The sequence below is a fragment of the Macaca fascicularis genome, chromosome 14, assembly GCF_037993035.2.
Source record: "Macaca fascicularis isolate 582-1 chromosome 14, T2T-MFA8v1.1".
Lineage (NCBI taxonomy): Eukaryota > Metazoa > Chordata > Mammalia > Primates > Cercopithecidae > Macaca > Macaca fascicularis.
The window spans coordinates 125026311-125041837 of record NC_088388.1 but is presented as its reverse complement, the minus strand read 5'-3'; the positions used below and the strand labels follow the sequence as shown (position 1 = coordinate 125041837).

General features: G+C 54.9%; 1 protein-coding gene and 1 long non-coding RNA gene across 5 annotated transcripts in view; one reads left to right on the top strand and one right to left on the bottom strand.

Moving 5' to 3' along the window:
- Nucleotides 1–15527, top strand: part of KIRREL3 (kirre like nephrin family adhesion molecule 3) — a 575278-nt gene that overhangs the window by 526148 nt on the left and 33603 nt on the right. For all 4 annotated transcript variants that reach the window (XM_015435927.3, XM_045369971.2, XM_005580133.4 and 1 more), the window contains exon 6: nt 9424–9574. In XM_015435927.3, the coding sequence (XP_015291413.1) occupies nt 9424–9574 (151 nt within the window). The remainder of the gene's footprint in view (nt 1–9423; nt 9575–15527) is intronic.
- LOC141408537 (uncharacterized) lies at nt 573–14239 on the bottom strand. The gene is made up of 5 exons (XR_012423925.1): nt 13637–14239; nt 13215–13376; nt 6018–6086; nt 2614–2818; nt 573–1722 (listed from the first exon to the last, which is right to left on the bottom strand). It is a non-coding gene; the product is annotated as an uncharacterized lncRNA (long non-coding RNA).

Sequence of the window (15527 nt, the reverse complement as noted above, 5' to 3'; positions counted from 1 at the left end):
GTGTCACTTTTTCTCGCTCATGCTGTGGTTCTCCTACTCATTTGTGTGTGTGTCCATCCCTTTATCTGACTTGTGCGCGCGCGCTCTCTCTCTCTCTCTATGTCCTAGGGTAACTGCTGGGGAAGACCCTAACAATAGACCATGGTCAGATGAGGAGACTCAGGCACAGTAGTGGCCAGGGTCTAGGGGTGCAGATAAGACGCAGGATGCAATCACAGTCTGAATCTTTGTGGCTTCCAAAATTCCTATGTCGAGATCCTAACCCCCAGGTATTAGGAGGTGGGGACTTTACTAGATGATTAGGTCATGGGGGTGGAGCCTCATAAATGGGATCAGTGCAGAGGCCTGAGGGAGACCCCTTGTCCCTTCCACATTGTGAGGACACAGTGAGAAGAGGGCATCTGTGAACCAGGTGTCTGTCCCTCAATAGAAAACAAATCTGCCTTGATCTTGGACTTCCCGGCCTGCAGAACAGTGAGACATACATTTCTGAGGTTTCTCAGCCATCCAGTTTATGGTGTCTTGTTATAGCAGCCCAACTGGGCTACGACAGATGCCCAGTTAAATTTGAGTTTGAGAAAAATAATAACCTTTTAATATAAATATCTTCCAAATACTGCATGGGACATACAAGCCATACTTATACTAAAGAAAATAGTCATTATATATCTGAAATTCACATTTAACTGAGTATCCTGTATTTTATTTGCCAAACCTGGCCACTTTCCAGGGCTGCCAGGTGAAGCTGTTTAGGCTCCACCATCTCCAAGGTGCCTGGCTCAGGGGCCAGGGAGGGCTGAAATCCAGCCCATAATCCCTTGCCCAACAGCCCTGGCCCTGCTGTGTCTACCAACAGGGGTGCTTGCCTCTAATTCACACACGATACCAGGGGCTGGAAGCACCCTGAACTGGCCCCCGTATTAATTGTGTCTTTAAAATGTTGTGTATTTTATGATGCTTTGACATCTGGGGCCTTGCAGACCCAGGAAAGGACCAGGGTAAGCTAATTCCTAGAGACAGCAAGCATGCTTTGTATCAAAGCAGACCAGCCAATCCGGAGCCCAGGCCCCCACAGCCTTTTTCATCAGGCTCTATAGTCCAGGATGTTATGCCCCTACCCTAAATCTCCCCAGGGCCACACATCAGACCACCCCTACAGCTCAGGGCCCAGGGAAATTATTCAAGCTATCCGATCCTAAGCCTGCTGAGCCACCAACCCTGCCTCACCAATCCTTCCTAAGAAAGCAAGCCACAGCAGGGGCTCTGCCCATACTCTCCCCACACCTCCCACCCCGGCCCCCACTGACCCTGGGGCCTCCCCTTCCTCTGGGAAACAGGAGTAGCAAACTGTCTTTTCTTTCTTTTTTTTTTTTTTTGTTTTGAGACAGAGTTTCACTCTTGTTGCCCAGGCTGGAGTGCAGTGGTGTGATCTCGGCTCACCGCAACATCCGCCTCCTGGGTTCAAGCGATTCTCCTGCCTCAGCCTCCGGAGTAGCTGGGGTTACAGGCAGGTGCCATCATGCCCAGCTAATTTTTTTTCTTTTTTTGTATTTTTAGAAGAGACAGGGTTACTCCACGTTGGTTAGGCTGGTCTCCCAACCTCAGGTGATCCGCCTGCCTCTGCCTCCCAAAGTGCTGGGATTACAGGAGTGAGCCACCATGCCCAGCCGCAAACTGTCTTTTCAACGGCAGTTGTCTCCTGATCTGTTGGTCTCCCTCTACCTGAATAAAGACAAAATTTCTGATACCTTTTTAAACAGCCCCCACCAAACTCCACTGAACAAAACTGCATAGAGTCCCAGATGGGGTTAATGTACTGCAGAGACTTTAAGATGAACGAGGCCTTACAGGATAGCTGGGCCAACCTCTTTTGTCTGCAGCTAGAAAATTGAGGCCTAGTGGGGAAGTGGCTGTCCTTCTCAGTGGTGGAGTGGGCAATGCCAGGCCTGGAACCACAATCTCCTGACGCCCCGGCCTCTGCCCTTGCCCATGCTCCTCCCAGGGCAAGCCGACCCCAAGCTCTGCAACTGGGGGCCCAGCCTCCAGAACGCCTTCTCGCCCCAGCTCTGAGGTTTTCCTTAGACTCAGAGACTGGGGAGGTACACGGCCTGGTCCCAGCGACCCACCGGTCCTCTCAGCAGTCCTGGAAAGATAACCAGCACCTTGGCCATCCGAGGAGGATGTGAGACAGGCCCGTCCCTGCTCTGAGGGTGTGTCCTTCCTGTCCCAAACTGACCACCTGCCAAGAAGTCACTCCAGGGCTGCTGATCAAGCACCCAGCACCTGGTTCCAGAACCCAGGGCAAACTCCTGCCCTCAGACACAAGTCCAGGGATGAGGTGGCCGCCTCTTGGAAGACAAACCCCTCCCTTCTGTCCTGGGCTGGAGCCACCGTGTCGTGTTATATAATACAAGGATAAGACACAGAGAGGGTTGTCCAGAGGAGAATGAAAAGGAAGGACAGGGGCTTTCCTTCCAGTCTGAGCGCCTGTCCCATCCCTCCCTGAAGATAGGCCAGCCTGGCCCCTGGCAGGGTCAATGTCCTGCAGAGGACACACGCCATCAGGTGGAGAGAGAGGTCAGGGTCACTCTGCTGGACCTGTCCCGGGATCACCTTGAGCTCAGCATGTCGTCCTTGTCTACATCATGAAGGCCCCTCGGAGAGCCTGGTGCCGTGCTTCTGCACAGCAGGGCGGGGGACCCCGTCCATGCTCCTGGGCCTGTGACGTCAACAGCAGCGCCAGGCAGCCCCAGGCCTGGGTTCCAGGTTCCACTGCGTAACTTCAGACAGCCCCCTCCCTTGGCCTCTGTTTCCTCATCTGCAAAATGAAGGTATTGGATCAGACACTCCGGAAGGGAAACAGATTCCTCGGGGGACAGTCACCTCAGATGGTCTCCTGCCCCTCTTTGGCTTGTCCAGGGAGCAGCAGAGGCCTGAGACCCTCAATGTGTCCCTAGACATGAGCATGGGAAGAGGCCCTGTGTCCCGAGGCAAGGCACTTCATTTCTCTGGGCCTCTCCTCCAAACCATGGTCATCCACCATCCTATGCACCTGTCCACCCTATGCCCAGTGGTTCTCATGGAGACCAAAGGGGTGACCAGCAGAGCCAGCACACGTCAGTGGAGCTTCCCCGGGCACAGGGCTCTGTGCTGGGCATGGAGAAGCTACAAGCCTGTGACGTGGAGTACACCCAGCAGGGTGCACAGTCCGGGGCTCCTATGGATCAGGCTCTAGGGGCTGTCCAAGCCAACCCCTCTGCTTCCCCTCCCAGGGGCCCAGCCTACCTCCTCATCCCCCAGGGCTGCAAGGAGCCCTGCCATAGGCCAGCAGCACTCCTGACTTCCCCAGAGAGGCTACATATGAGGAGGGGCCGGAGCATCAGCCGCAGAGAGAGAGAGAAGCTGGGAGCACACACAAAATCAAGCAGCCTCCAAGAACCCCAGAAAAGACCCAACAGGGCAGCCCTGGCTGCTGTCGGGTCTGACGCCCTCAGTGGCTGTCCACATGGTGGATGATTAGGGCTCAGGAGCCGGCAGCCTGAGTCCGGATCCGGGCTCTGCCACTTTCCAGCTGTGTGACCTAACCTTGCCGTGCCTCCCTGTCCTTGCCATACAGTGGGAAGGACAGCAGCACCCGCTTCAAGGGGTGCTTGTGAGGACTGAATGAGAAACACGCCTGGCACAGAGCGAGCTTGCGACAAGCATGGCTGTTGGGATTGTCACTCCCTCACTGGATCCACACAGCTGCAAGGTCCACCCTGCTGTGGACCTTGTGTTTCCCGTATGCAGACATCAGTGTCATAGTTAGGATGGCCACATGGTTCTGAAGGCCCGGCTCAAACCTAGGATCCATAACATAACATGGTGAGTCACCCTCTGCCTCAGTTTCCCCAGCTACAAAATGCAATGGTAATGATCACAGATGTCTATCAGGGTTACAGAGTGACTTACAAGAAATTATGTATCGGAAGTACCCTGTGAAGGGCAGGAGTAAGGGCTGGATAAATGTGAGCTACTATTATTGGCTCCTGTCCTACAGGGGGAACCCCAGTCCCCCGCCCCAGGGGTCATACAGCTATTTCATAAAATACCAGGCCTGTTCTCAAAGTTTCTGGGTTGCTCACCAACCATCCTCTCTGTGACTCCACCATGGGACCAGTAGGGGAGGGATGAGCCTCATCCCTGGAGGGCACCTGGCCCCTTCGCCAGGAGGAAGGGCAGCAGAGGAAGCACTCAGCCTCTCCCCCAGCACAGACTGGCCATGCTTCTCCTTAACAGGCCACTGTCACAGCCCCCAGCGTGCCGGGTGAGCCACACTGCCGGATGGGGCCTTGGGCAGTACCCACTGTAGGCTCCCGGGGGTGTCAGCAGCAGAGGCACGGAGCAGGGAAAGGCCCCTCCAAGCTTCTTCCTGGAGACTCAACCCTGAGCCATCTGGGGACAGTGGGTTCCTCCCCTGTTCCTCGTACTTCTGAGGGCCCAGCACCAGAGTGGAGGCCACATTCTTTCTTCTGGAAAGCCCACAAGTCCACACAGCCGGGGAGGAAGGATGGGTTACGGAACAGTGAGAGGACAGGCTGAGCCCGGAGAGAACCCTTCCTAAGAGCAGCTTCCTGCCAGGCAAGAGGGTTGCGTGGTCTTACCACGCACAGTCGTGTCCGTGTCTACTTGGAGCCCCTTGCCCTGCCCTCTACCCCTACCACCAGGACCACTGGCCTCGCCTTTTACCACCTTTGCTAAGAGGAGCTCTGGACACCCCACTCAGGAAAGGGATAAGTGTCCACATGCACAGGCCCTCCCCCTCCACTGGGCACCCCTTCCCTGATCACTCATCCCATCATCCTCCACCTATCTGCCCAGCTTAGGGGCCAAGAGTCTACTGGGTGTGGCCGAGGCTCATCCTGGCCTTCTCTGTGAAGGGCACCCCTCTGGCCTCTGGCCTCAAGGCTGGATGCAGGGACTGCGGCAAATAGCACTGTGCATCTTGCACCTGGCCCACACACCCTTATTCAATCCAGGTGGCAACCAGCCCACATGGAGCCCCAAGCAGCTATCAAAAGGGGAAGCAGAGTGATGATTTTTTTTTAAAGGGGACCCAGCAGGTGGGGAAGGTGAGTAGGGGGGAGAAGCGAGGCGGCCTTGTTGCCAGGCGATCAGGCCTGCTCTCGGCCTTTCCAGACTGTTTGCATATCAGTGAGCATCCCACACTGAGCACCAGTGCTTGGGTCCCCACTCCCTGCCTGCCCTCCAGCCCGCCCATCTCTGAGGGCTCGGCCTGGCTCTCCACTGACCAGCGGAGGCCCTGGGGGCTTTGGAAAGAGCAGAGTGGCCAGCCACTGCCACCCAAGCAGGAAAACCACGGGGTGGGGTACCCTGTGTACCACCACACCTGGGAAGACCAGCCTCCCAGGCCAGCGCTGGGAAACTAGAGAGGTGAATGCCAAATCCCTGCCCTTAGGGAGGGGCAGTGAGGGTGTGTGCACAGCCCTGAGGCAACATCTGAGCAGGCAGCGTCCAGAGAGAACCTGGGGCCCTGCACAGTCACAGCCGTCAGTGGACAGAGGCCCATGAACACCCACAGACAAAAACAGGTACACACACATACCCATGGGGGTGTGTGCCCCAGCACGCTCATTCCTGGACACACACCATCTATACGCCTGGCCCTGGTCCCTATCTGCACACACAGGGGCTGGGTCCTCGGGGACCCTCAGGAGCCACCATGGCAGTCACATAGTGACTGGGTGACCCGGGGACTGGCAGCACATTAGTGCTCACCACACTGGAGGGAGGCCTTGGAGGCGGTGGCCCCCAAAGCGAGTGGTCCACCATGAATAATTCACTTCCTTCCGGAGCTCACCTGCAACCCATGAAACTGCCTGAAGCAGGAGGTGGGGGGCTCAGTGCCCATGGCGTGTCCCCAGAGCCAAGCTCGGTGAAGGGAAGCAGAGAAGGGAGGGGCAGAGCAGAGCTGCGGCTAGAACCTGTGGATGATAGAATGTTCACCTGGACAGTACCTTCAAGACTGCAAAGTCCAGAGGCTCCATTTGTGTATGAGAAAAGTGACGACTAGGGGAGATTCATTTCTGAAAAGGAATGAAACAAAGAAACAAGAAACGAGAGGTGAGATCAGAAAGGAATGAGGGGAAGAGAAACCAGAGGGTGCAGACCCCCTGCACCCTCAGCATCCCGCCCTGCCCTTCAGATGCAGGGCTCCCTCCAGCCTTCCCCCTTGGCCCCCTGGCTCTGTCCCACCTTCCTCCCCTCAGTCATACTGTAGCAGAGCTGGCAGACCCAGCCTTCCTCCCTGGGACGCCTGCCACATGGAGTCTGGGGTCCCCGGCAAGCTGGGGGCCCAGGAGGTGCTGGGGCCTTCCACGGGGACAGAGAGGGTGCTGGTGCTGGGGCACGCGCCTTCGCCTCACCCTCCTTTTGTTTAATGAACACATCTCCCTTTTTCTCTAATTAGGTGGAACAAACACTTGAACCAGAATTTTTATTTCCCAGAAAAGCACACGCCCGTACCCAGTAAATATGTCATTAATCATCATTCCGCGGCGGAGGAGCACACTGGGTGCAGGGAGGAGGGAGAGCAGTCAGAGGGCCTAATTAGAGCTGGGGCCCCTCACTCCCCTCCCGCTGGCACCCACCTCCCAGAGCCCATCCATTGGAAGCTTTCCTGGCAGAGTCAAGCTTATGTAAATGTCCCTTGTTAGCACAACGGAACAGTAGAGGAGAAGAGAACAATACCGACCCGCTCTTCACCACCTCCCGCCTCTGCTCGCCCTACCCAAAGTCTTAGTTTCAGCCAGGAAATTGTTCTTATTATCACTTGGCTATTTATAGACTCGGTGAGGTCTGCTGAGGAGCCCAAGCCAGGGTGGTAAAGCGGTGCCGGCTGCTGCTTCCTCACCGCCCGGGCTTAGGCTTGGGGTTCAACTTCACTCCTCTGCCCGATTTTGCCAGCCCCGGGACAGATCGAAGGCTCTCACCTGCTGTGCCACTGGTCCTGCCCCCGGCTTGCTGCATCTGGCCACATCACTCTCCTCCAGCCCCTCTGCCCAGGGCCGTGGCTGGCACCCTGAGTCCCAGGCCTGCAGCTGTACCGCGTGGCTCTCTAGAATGTCACAGTCTGGCTTTGCCTCCAGCAAGATGTGCTGTTCTAGATAGAGGCTCTGGCCCTGTTCTCCTGAGGCCATGAGGTTTGCCCCACATTGAGAAAAACTGCACTGAATTAAGGACCCAGAAGGTGGGGTTCCAGGCACCTACAGGTTTCTCCCTGTGGCCCTAACTGTTCCCACCTGTCCTGCCAAGAGCACGGTACCCACCCTCCAGCACCCCGGGAGCTGCGGCAGAGGCTGTGGCTCAGGGTTCACCCATTCTTAAGTGCAAATCCTAGCTCCACCCAGCAAGTTTCTCTTTGGCTAATCAAAGATAATGCTGCTCTCTTCCGGGCCCTCATAAGAATTAGAGACACTGCCATGGTCACTTTATGGGAGGTTTTGAGGGAGGAGTGGTCTGTTCATCTACTCCCTGGCTCCAGTCAGGGGGAAACAGGACTGCACCCGTAGTGAAGCCCCTTCCTGGTACCTGCTAGTACCAGAAGCCTTTGCATACTGACCAGACTCCAATCCCAATCTGCAAGTGCACCCCCCACACTCAGCACGCCCTCCCCGGGGTGCACCTGACTTAGTGGGCCCCAAAGTGATGGGGAAGTAGCTGCAAAGAGGAACAGGAGAGGGAAGGAGGTAGCAGCCACAATGGGGAAGTAGCTTCGGAATGACATTGTGGCCCAGTAGAGTAAAGCAATGACCTGGGAAGATGGGAGACCAGCAGTTAAGATGGGTTTGCTTCCCAGGGCTGCCATTACAAAGCACCACAATTCGGTGCTTAACACAACGGAAATCAATTATCGCACAGTTGTAGAAGCCAACAAGTCTGGAATCACGGTGGCAGCAGGGCTATGCCCCTCCAAAGGCTCCAGGCAAAAATCTGTCCTTGCCTCTTCCAGCTCCTGGTGGCTCCTGGCATTGCTTGGCTTGTGGCAGCATCCCTCCAATCTCTGCCTCCAACTTCACCCGGCCTTCTCTGTGTCTCTCTGTCTCTCTGTCTTCTCCTCATTCCCCTCTTCTCCTCCTCCTCTTCTCTTTCTCCTTCTCTTTCTCTTTCTCTTTCTCCTTCTCCTTTTTCTTCTTCTGAGGCAGGGTCTCACTCTGTGGCCCTAGCTGGAGTACAGTGGCACAACCTCGGCTCACTGCAGCCTCAACCTGCAGGGATCAAGGTGATCCTCTCACCTTAGCCTCCCAAGTAGCTGGGACTACAGGCACGAGCCACCACGCCTAGCTAAATTTTTTTTAATTTTTTTCTTTTCTTTTTTTTTTTCCTTTTGTAGAGACATGGTCTTCCTATGTTGCCCAGGCTGGTCTCCAAGTCCTAGGCTCAAGCAATCCTCCCACCTCAGCCTCCCAAAGTGCTGGGATTACAGGCATGAGCCTCCATGCCCCACAGACTGTCTTCTCTTCTTCCAAGGACACCAGTCATTGGGTTTAAGGCTCACTCTGAATCCAGTATGACCTCATCTCAAGAGCCTTAACTAATTACTAATTGCTTGACTAAACTGCAAGGACCCTATTCCTAAATAAGGTCATTTTCTGAGATTCCAGGTAGAAAATAATTTGGAGATGACACCATTCAACCTCCTGTAAGAGCCTAGTACTTATTTCAGGACCAACTCGAAGTGTAAGTTTGGTCAAGCTCCACAGCCTCTGTCTAACCCACCTATTTTCTCCCCTATCCAATGGGAGATGATGGTGTCTGTCCCACCTGTGGTTTGATTGAGGCTCTAATGAGATCAGGGAGTGAAATGCTTTGGAAAGTTGAAAGGATTTACATAGGCAAATAATCAAAAAGTTGATGTGCACTGATTCTGCCCATGTCCCCACCCACTCTGACTCCCATTCCCCAAACTGTGCCCCCTCTGCAGACTGTCCCTGCTCAGGGGCCACAGTCCCTGCTGGTTGCAAACCATCTCCTTGTGTCCTACAGAGCCTGAGACTCACTCAGGCACCAGAGGCAAAACAAATGAGAGTTCATTTCAACATGGGACCCCCCTGAAGCCTGGTTTCCAAGAAGCCCATCCTGGTTTATTTTGTGCTTTTAGCATGTGACTCCAGGCTAATTTTCACACGATGGAAAACTGGCTAGTTCCTTTTTCCTCCCGCAGCCCAGCACTTACCCAGGCCAGGGAGCCAAGGGTAACCCCCGAGCTCTACATAGACATTGGCAGACCGGGTCTCCTGAGCCGAACCCCTCCATCCTCAGCTCCCCCTTCTGTCTAAGCTAGTGCTTGTTCACCCCCAATCCAGGCTGGCCACCCCAGCCAAATGACATGGAGCTTTCTCTCCCCTCTCCCCTTCTCCCAAGACTCTGCTTCGGGACGGCAAGCGGGAGAGCATCGTCAGCACCCTCTTCATTTCCCCTGGTGACGTGGAAAACGGCCAGAGCATCGTGTGCCGTGCCACCAACAAAGCCATCCCCGGAGGAAAGGAGACGTCGGTCACCATTGACATCCAGCGTGAGTACCCATCCCCTCCCCCAACCCAGCCCTGCCAGGCCCGGGGTGAAACACCCAGCAACCCTGCTTATAGTCTGGCCCATCTGATGGCAGGCAATGGGTCAGGCAGCTCTGTGGATAGGTATGGACAGGAAGGACCATCTTGTCTTCCTTACTGTCATGAGATGCAACCTCACAGATGAGGGTCTTTTGCAAAGGACATCTTCAGGCCACATTTCAACACCTGTACAAGGTGGGACTTTCACACCAATAAATACGGTCAGCTGCTGCCCCTGCTGGCCTAGCCGGTGGCCCCTCTGTTGGAGAGGAAGTCTGAGTGGAGATGCTGATATTTGAAGGGTCCTCAGGCTCCAGAATCGGCAAGCGTCGCTGTGCTCTGGAGAGGGTGCACCGGCCACTCTCATGGAAGGGTCGATCAAGGGATATGAGGAAGGAAATCTACATGTATTATCTCATTTAATCTTTTGTTTTATTCTTTTGAGACAGAGTCTCGCTCTGTTGCCCAGGCTGGAGTGTAGTGGAGCAATCTCAGCTCACTGCAACCTCCGCTGCCAAGGCTCAAGCGATTCTCCTGTCTCAGCCTCCTGAATAGCTGGGATTACAGGCATCCATCACTACACCCAGCTAGTTTTTGTATCTTTAGTAGAGATAGGGTTTCACCCTGTTAAGCTGGTCTCGAACTCCTTACCTCAAGTGATCCTCCTGCCTTGGACTCCCAAAGTACTGGGATTAAGGTGTAAGCCACCACGCCCGGCCTTATTTAATCTTTTCAACAACTGTTTGGAGAAGGTGTGACTGTGGTCCCTACTGTGGGAAACTGAGGCACCAAAAGGGTGATTAACTTGCCCAAGGCCACTTATGTTTCAAATGCAGGCAGCATAGCTTTCCAGAGCCCAGCCTGGTAACGTCCTCTCCACACTCCTGCACAGCCAGCCCTCAGTGGACCGTGTTAGGATTGATATTGACAATTATGATGCTTTAGGGTTCCACCAGCATCGCATCCCAAAACCACCCAACAGAGACCCCTGAAGGTCTCCTAAAAGTCTCCCTAAGGTGCCCGCCAGCCCCAGAACCAAGAAGAGCTCAGCAAGGTATTCCAGTGGCCTTCCTCTCAGGACTGGATTAGTTCAGTTTAAAGGGTCGGGACTCAAAAGTGGACTTCTCTCCTTCGAGATCCCCTCCCTGCCGCCAAGCGTAATGCCACCGCAAGCTGGTGGCTGCTTCTGGCTTGGTCTCTGAATTACAAGGCTGGAGCTGCAGGCTGGCATTCGTGTCCTCCTTAGCCTTTTATTCATATTAAGGCAAGTGCATTTAAAAACACTTCCTAACAGCCCTGATTCATCTAAGCCTTCTGGATTCTAGGCTCTGAGTGGCTCTCCAAGGACCTAGAGTCCAGAGATGGGGTTCAGGTCTTAGGGTTCTGAGAGCTCATCTTGGCAGCTAGAGAACAGAAGTTCCCAGCCAGTGTCTAGAATCCCGACAGACACCATTTAGATTCCAGAGGGCAGAAGAAAGGGTTGAAAACCTCAGGTAGGCTCAAGGCACCCACACACAAAGGCTGAGTTCTTGAGGCAGGAGGGCACTTTATCTTCACTGTCTTGCCACCAGCTATTAACAAATATCCCTGTCCCCCCCACGACCCCTGACACACCCCTGGACCAAGGAGCCTTCTTGCAGTCCTCATTCACAAGGATCCAGGGCAGCAGAGCTCTGGCCAAGCCTAGAGCTACAGTGATGGAATGAGGCCCCAGGGCACAAAATGCAAGGAAGGCTGGCCCTGAAAATTAAGGAGGCAAGGCCTGCTTAATCTCTGTCCCTCGGCTCTTCCCACCACTGGCCCTGGCCCTGACCTGGGTCCTGGGTCTGAGCACCACCTCCCCCTGTGTGGTGAGCAGTCGGCATGGAGCAGTAAGCCCCACTGCTGGAAGAGGTGAGATGCTGCGAGGCCAGCAGTCCAGCGTCCAGGACGGCTCCACCACCCACGGGCGGGCTGGGCCCACGCCTCTCACATCACCCCTGGGGACTCTGGTTCCTTCTCTGATTTGGCCAAATGACATCCAAGGCCCCTTCTTGCCCTAGGACTGGCCATGGATCAGAGCTCTCTGTCCAGATGCAATCCAAATCAGGAAGGGGAGAGGGCGGGAGACACCGAGCATCCAGGCTCCCTACTTCCAGGCTGCCATTCGATTCACCGCCACCACCACCCCGCTCCCTTCTTCCCCAGCCCATGCCCAACCTGGTCAGGAGGCCTGTACAAAATGTTACAGACTCCTGTACAAAAGCGACAATCTAGCTGGCCCCCTGCGACAGCAGCGTAGGTCCTGGCGGGGAGAAGTGGGAAGAAGCGGTGTTTCCTGCTCCAGGCCACCATCCGTTTACCCCAGGAGAACCTCTCCAGGCAGCGGGAAACTCGCCCTCCTAACCACAGCCCGCCCGGCCTTCTGCACTCAGGCCCACAGAGGATTGTTCACCAGGGCACAGGTGACAGTCTGCATCCGGGAGGACACTGGGTCTTGCCAGGCCTCTGGGCCCTTTCTGGCTTCCTTTCCAAGGATCTCTCAGCCACCTTTGGAGGCACTGGAATGAGGTCAGAGTGACACTTGGAGCCCAGCAGCCCAGTTTCCCAGACCAGCCTCATCCAAGGCAGTACTGGGTAGTAGTACTACCAGTAATAGTGGTAATAGTGGTGAAGACCACAGCATTCTTCCTGCTTTGAACTCTCTGCCACTTACTGAGAGGCACTGACCCGGTTAGTTAACCTCCTTGTGCCCCAGTTTCCTCCTCTGTACATGGAAGTAATCATGCTCACCTCCTAAGGTTGCAGGGAGGATTAAATGAAATCCTTCCTGTCAAGCCCCTAGCGCAGTGTCCAACACATTGTGAATGCCCCACACCTATCAGCTGCTGTCAGGATACAGAGCCAGAGGTGAGTGGCGACCCTCATCAGGTGTCCCCACAGCCCTAACAGGAAGGGATCTTCATCCATGTGTCCCCGCACTCACCACCCCTAGCCTGAAGGTGCTTCTATGTGCTTGCCAAGCAAAGCACACATTGTCCACCCGCTTCCTCCCTCCTTCCCCCTCCTCCTGCTTCAGCTCCTCCTCCATTTATTCATTTGTTCATTCAGTCAACATCCAACTGTTTACTAAGGACACCATGGGCTGCATCAGAGCTGCCTTTGCGAACCTGCTCATTTTCTCCGTCGACCAAGAAGCATCCAAACTCAGCAAAAGCACATTTGTTGTTTGTTTCTCTTGGTCTTCATATGTTACCCAACGCAAGACAAAGCCCTCAGATTGAGTAATGGGAAAGAAAGCTTAACACCCCCAAAGCCTCACCACATCTGGACTCTGTGTCCAGCTGCCAAGTTTCAAATGAATGTGCTATAAAATCACTGAGTCATGAAGATTCTCTCTTTTCCCACCCTCTCCTCCGTGTACTACTTCCTCTGAAAACACACACACACACGCACACACGGGTGGATAGAAACACTAACAGACTCTCAGCTGTAACATCTGTTCAATGTGATCTCAGTTCCACCAGCTACATCAAAGCTGCCCTCCTGCAAGTTATGCTGCCGACATCACAAGTGGGATTAAAATCATGTTTAATAGTTGGATATGACATAAACTATTTATACCTCTGGAGCTTGGCAGACTCCTGAAAATTTATATTCTGTACACCAGCAGAAGTGGAGAGAGAAGCTTGGGCACCTCTGGTCTTGGGGTGGAGGTGCAGATCAGGCCAGTGAGTGTGGAACCCTTGTGAATCGCTTCAGGGCAGGTGATCACCAAAGACGATGCTAAGAGGAAGGGAAAGTGCAGGAGAGAGGCCTCACGGTGAGCTGATCATGGCAGGGGTGTGACAAGGCATCGGGCAGCAGGAAGGTCCTACAGCAGGTGTGTGCCCCACCTCCCTGCCTCTCAGACCTCATCACTTTAGAAAGGACCCCCAGGTGAGGGAAGGGCCTCCTGGAACAGCCCCCCAAGTTCTCTGACAGGTCCCTCGAGTCTGTGGGACTGGCACTCACCTCTTCAAACCAGACTTGGGGTAGGTACTCACCTCCCAGCATTGGCCTTCATAATGCGAGGGCATGGGCCGGCCATGCGTTTGGATCCAGGTGGCAGTTCCCAGGTGCCTCTGCCTCCGCTGCTTCTCCAGCCCATGGCGAACTGCAGGCTCCTCCCTGGGTGTCATGTTCGCTACGTAGGGTCCCACGGACGCCCAGCTCAGCCAGTCAGTCTTGCACGGAAAGAGGGCTGGGGCTCCTGATTCAGCCTTGCCCTGGAAGCTAGGGTGCAGCTTCGAGGAGAGGCCGGGGGTTGTCGGGGTGGGAGGAGAGTTCTTGTGGCTATTCCCTGTCACCCCATCTTTGTGACCACTCGAATTATGCCTTAAAACTGGGATCGAGATCACAGAAATATCCTCACTTCCCTTGTAACTCCCCACGAAAGGCAGGCAGGCCGGCCGCACCAGGAGCAGACGTGTCCTGGATTTGTGGTCCCCCATCCGGAACTGGGGAAAATGTGGGAGAACAGGCTCCCCGGCACAGTTGGCCACCTGCTACTCAGAAAACAGAGCTCTCTTCCCAGTGCCGGCAGATACCAGTGCAGCCCCTGGGGCCATCTCCCAGGCCAGCTCCTGTGCCTGGCACTCTTGGGCACCAGCAGGCAGAGGGCGGCTGAGCAGTTATGTGATCCCAGCTCCAGGGTAAGGCCGGCTCGGTCTGCAGCTGAGAGGCTGAGTGTATGACTCTCTGAGGGTGTCAGGACCCCACCGTAGTTCCAACCAGAGCCCAGACCAACTGGGCCAGCTGGTCCCTTTGTGATGCCCCCATGGGGACCCAGAGAGACCAGCATTTTTCCTCATTGCCTCTGAGAAACTGGCTTCTTTACTTCTTCTTCTGGAAATGGGCTGGACCCCTAGAAGTCCTCGTGACTTTCCTGCAATTTGCTCTGCTTGTTGGTGGGGACTGACCCAGAAGATGCGGCCCAGGGCCCAGCCTGTCCATGGGGCCAGGTCCTGGGCTGCCCACTCAACTCAGCCAGACATCTGGGCCGTGACAGGGAAGAAGGATGGGAACTGGCCCATCATCCCCCCCTCCCTCGGTGTGTGGATGCCCCAGGGGTGCTGAGGCCTGGGGGCCACCAGGAGCCCAGGTGACACCAGCCTCTGGAGAGGGTCCAGAGCCAGCTGCCCCTGAGCTGGGCAGGGACAGGCTGACGGAAGCCATTCCCACCTCTCTGCCTCTCCACTGCAGCCCTCTCGAGCTGTTTCCATCTTTCTATCCTGCGGTGTCTGCTCCTCCTTTTCCTCGTTGTTTCACTTGGTCTTTCTCTCTGACACCATCATTGTCCGGCCCTGTGTGCTGGGTCTCTGTGGCCTTTTCTGCTTTTGGTCTGAAATCCTTGTCTGATTCACAGTCTCTGCAAACAGGTCAGTCTCTCTGTCTCTCCGTCACTCTGCTCTCTGCTTCTCTAGATTTCTGTCTCCGTCACTCTGCTCTCTGCTTCTCTAGATTTCTGTCTCCGTCACTCTGCTCTCTGCTTCTCTAGATTTCTGTCTCCGTCACTCTGCTCTCTGCTTCTCTAGATTTCTGTCTCCGTCACTCTGCTCTCTGCTTCTCTAGATTTCTGTCTCCGTCACTCTGCTCTCTGCTTCTCTAGATTTCTGTCTCCGTCACTCTGCTCTCTGCTTCTCTAGATTTCTGTCTCCGTCACTCTGCTCTCTGCTTCTCTAGATTTCTGTCTCCGTCACTCTGCTCTCTGCTTCTCTAGATTTCTGTCTCCGTCACTCTGCTCTCTGCTTCTCTAGATTTCTGTCTCCGTCACTCTGCTCTCTGCTTCTCTAGATTTCTGTCTCCGTCACTCTGCTCTCTGCTTCTCTAGATTTCTGTCTCCGTCACTCTGCTCTCTGCTTCTCTAGATTTCTGTCTCCGTCACTCTGCTCTCTG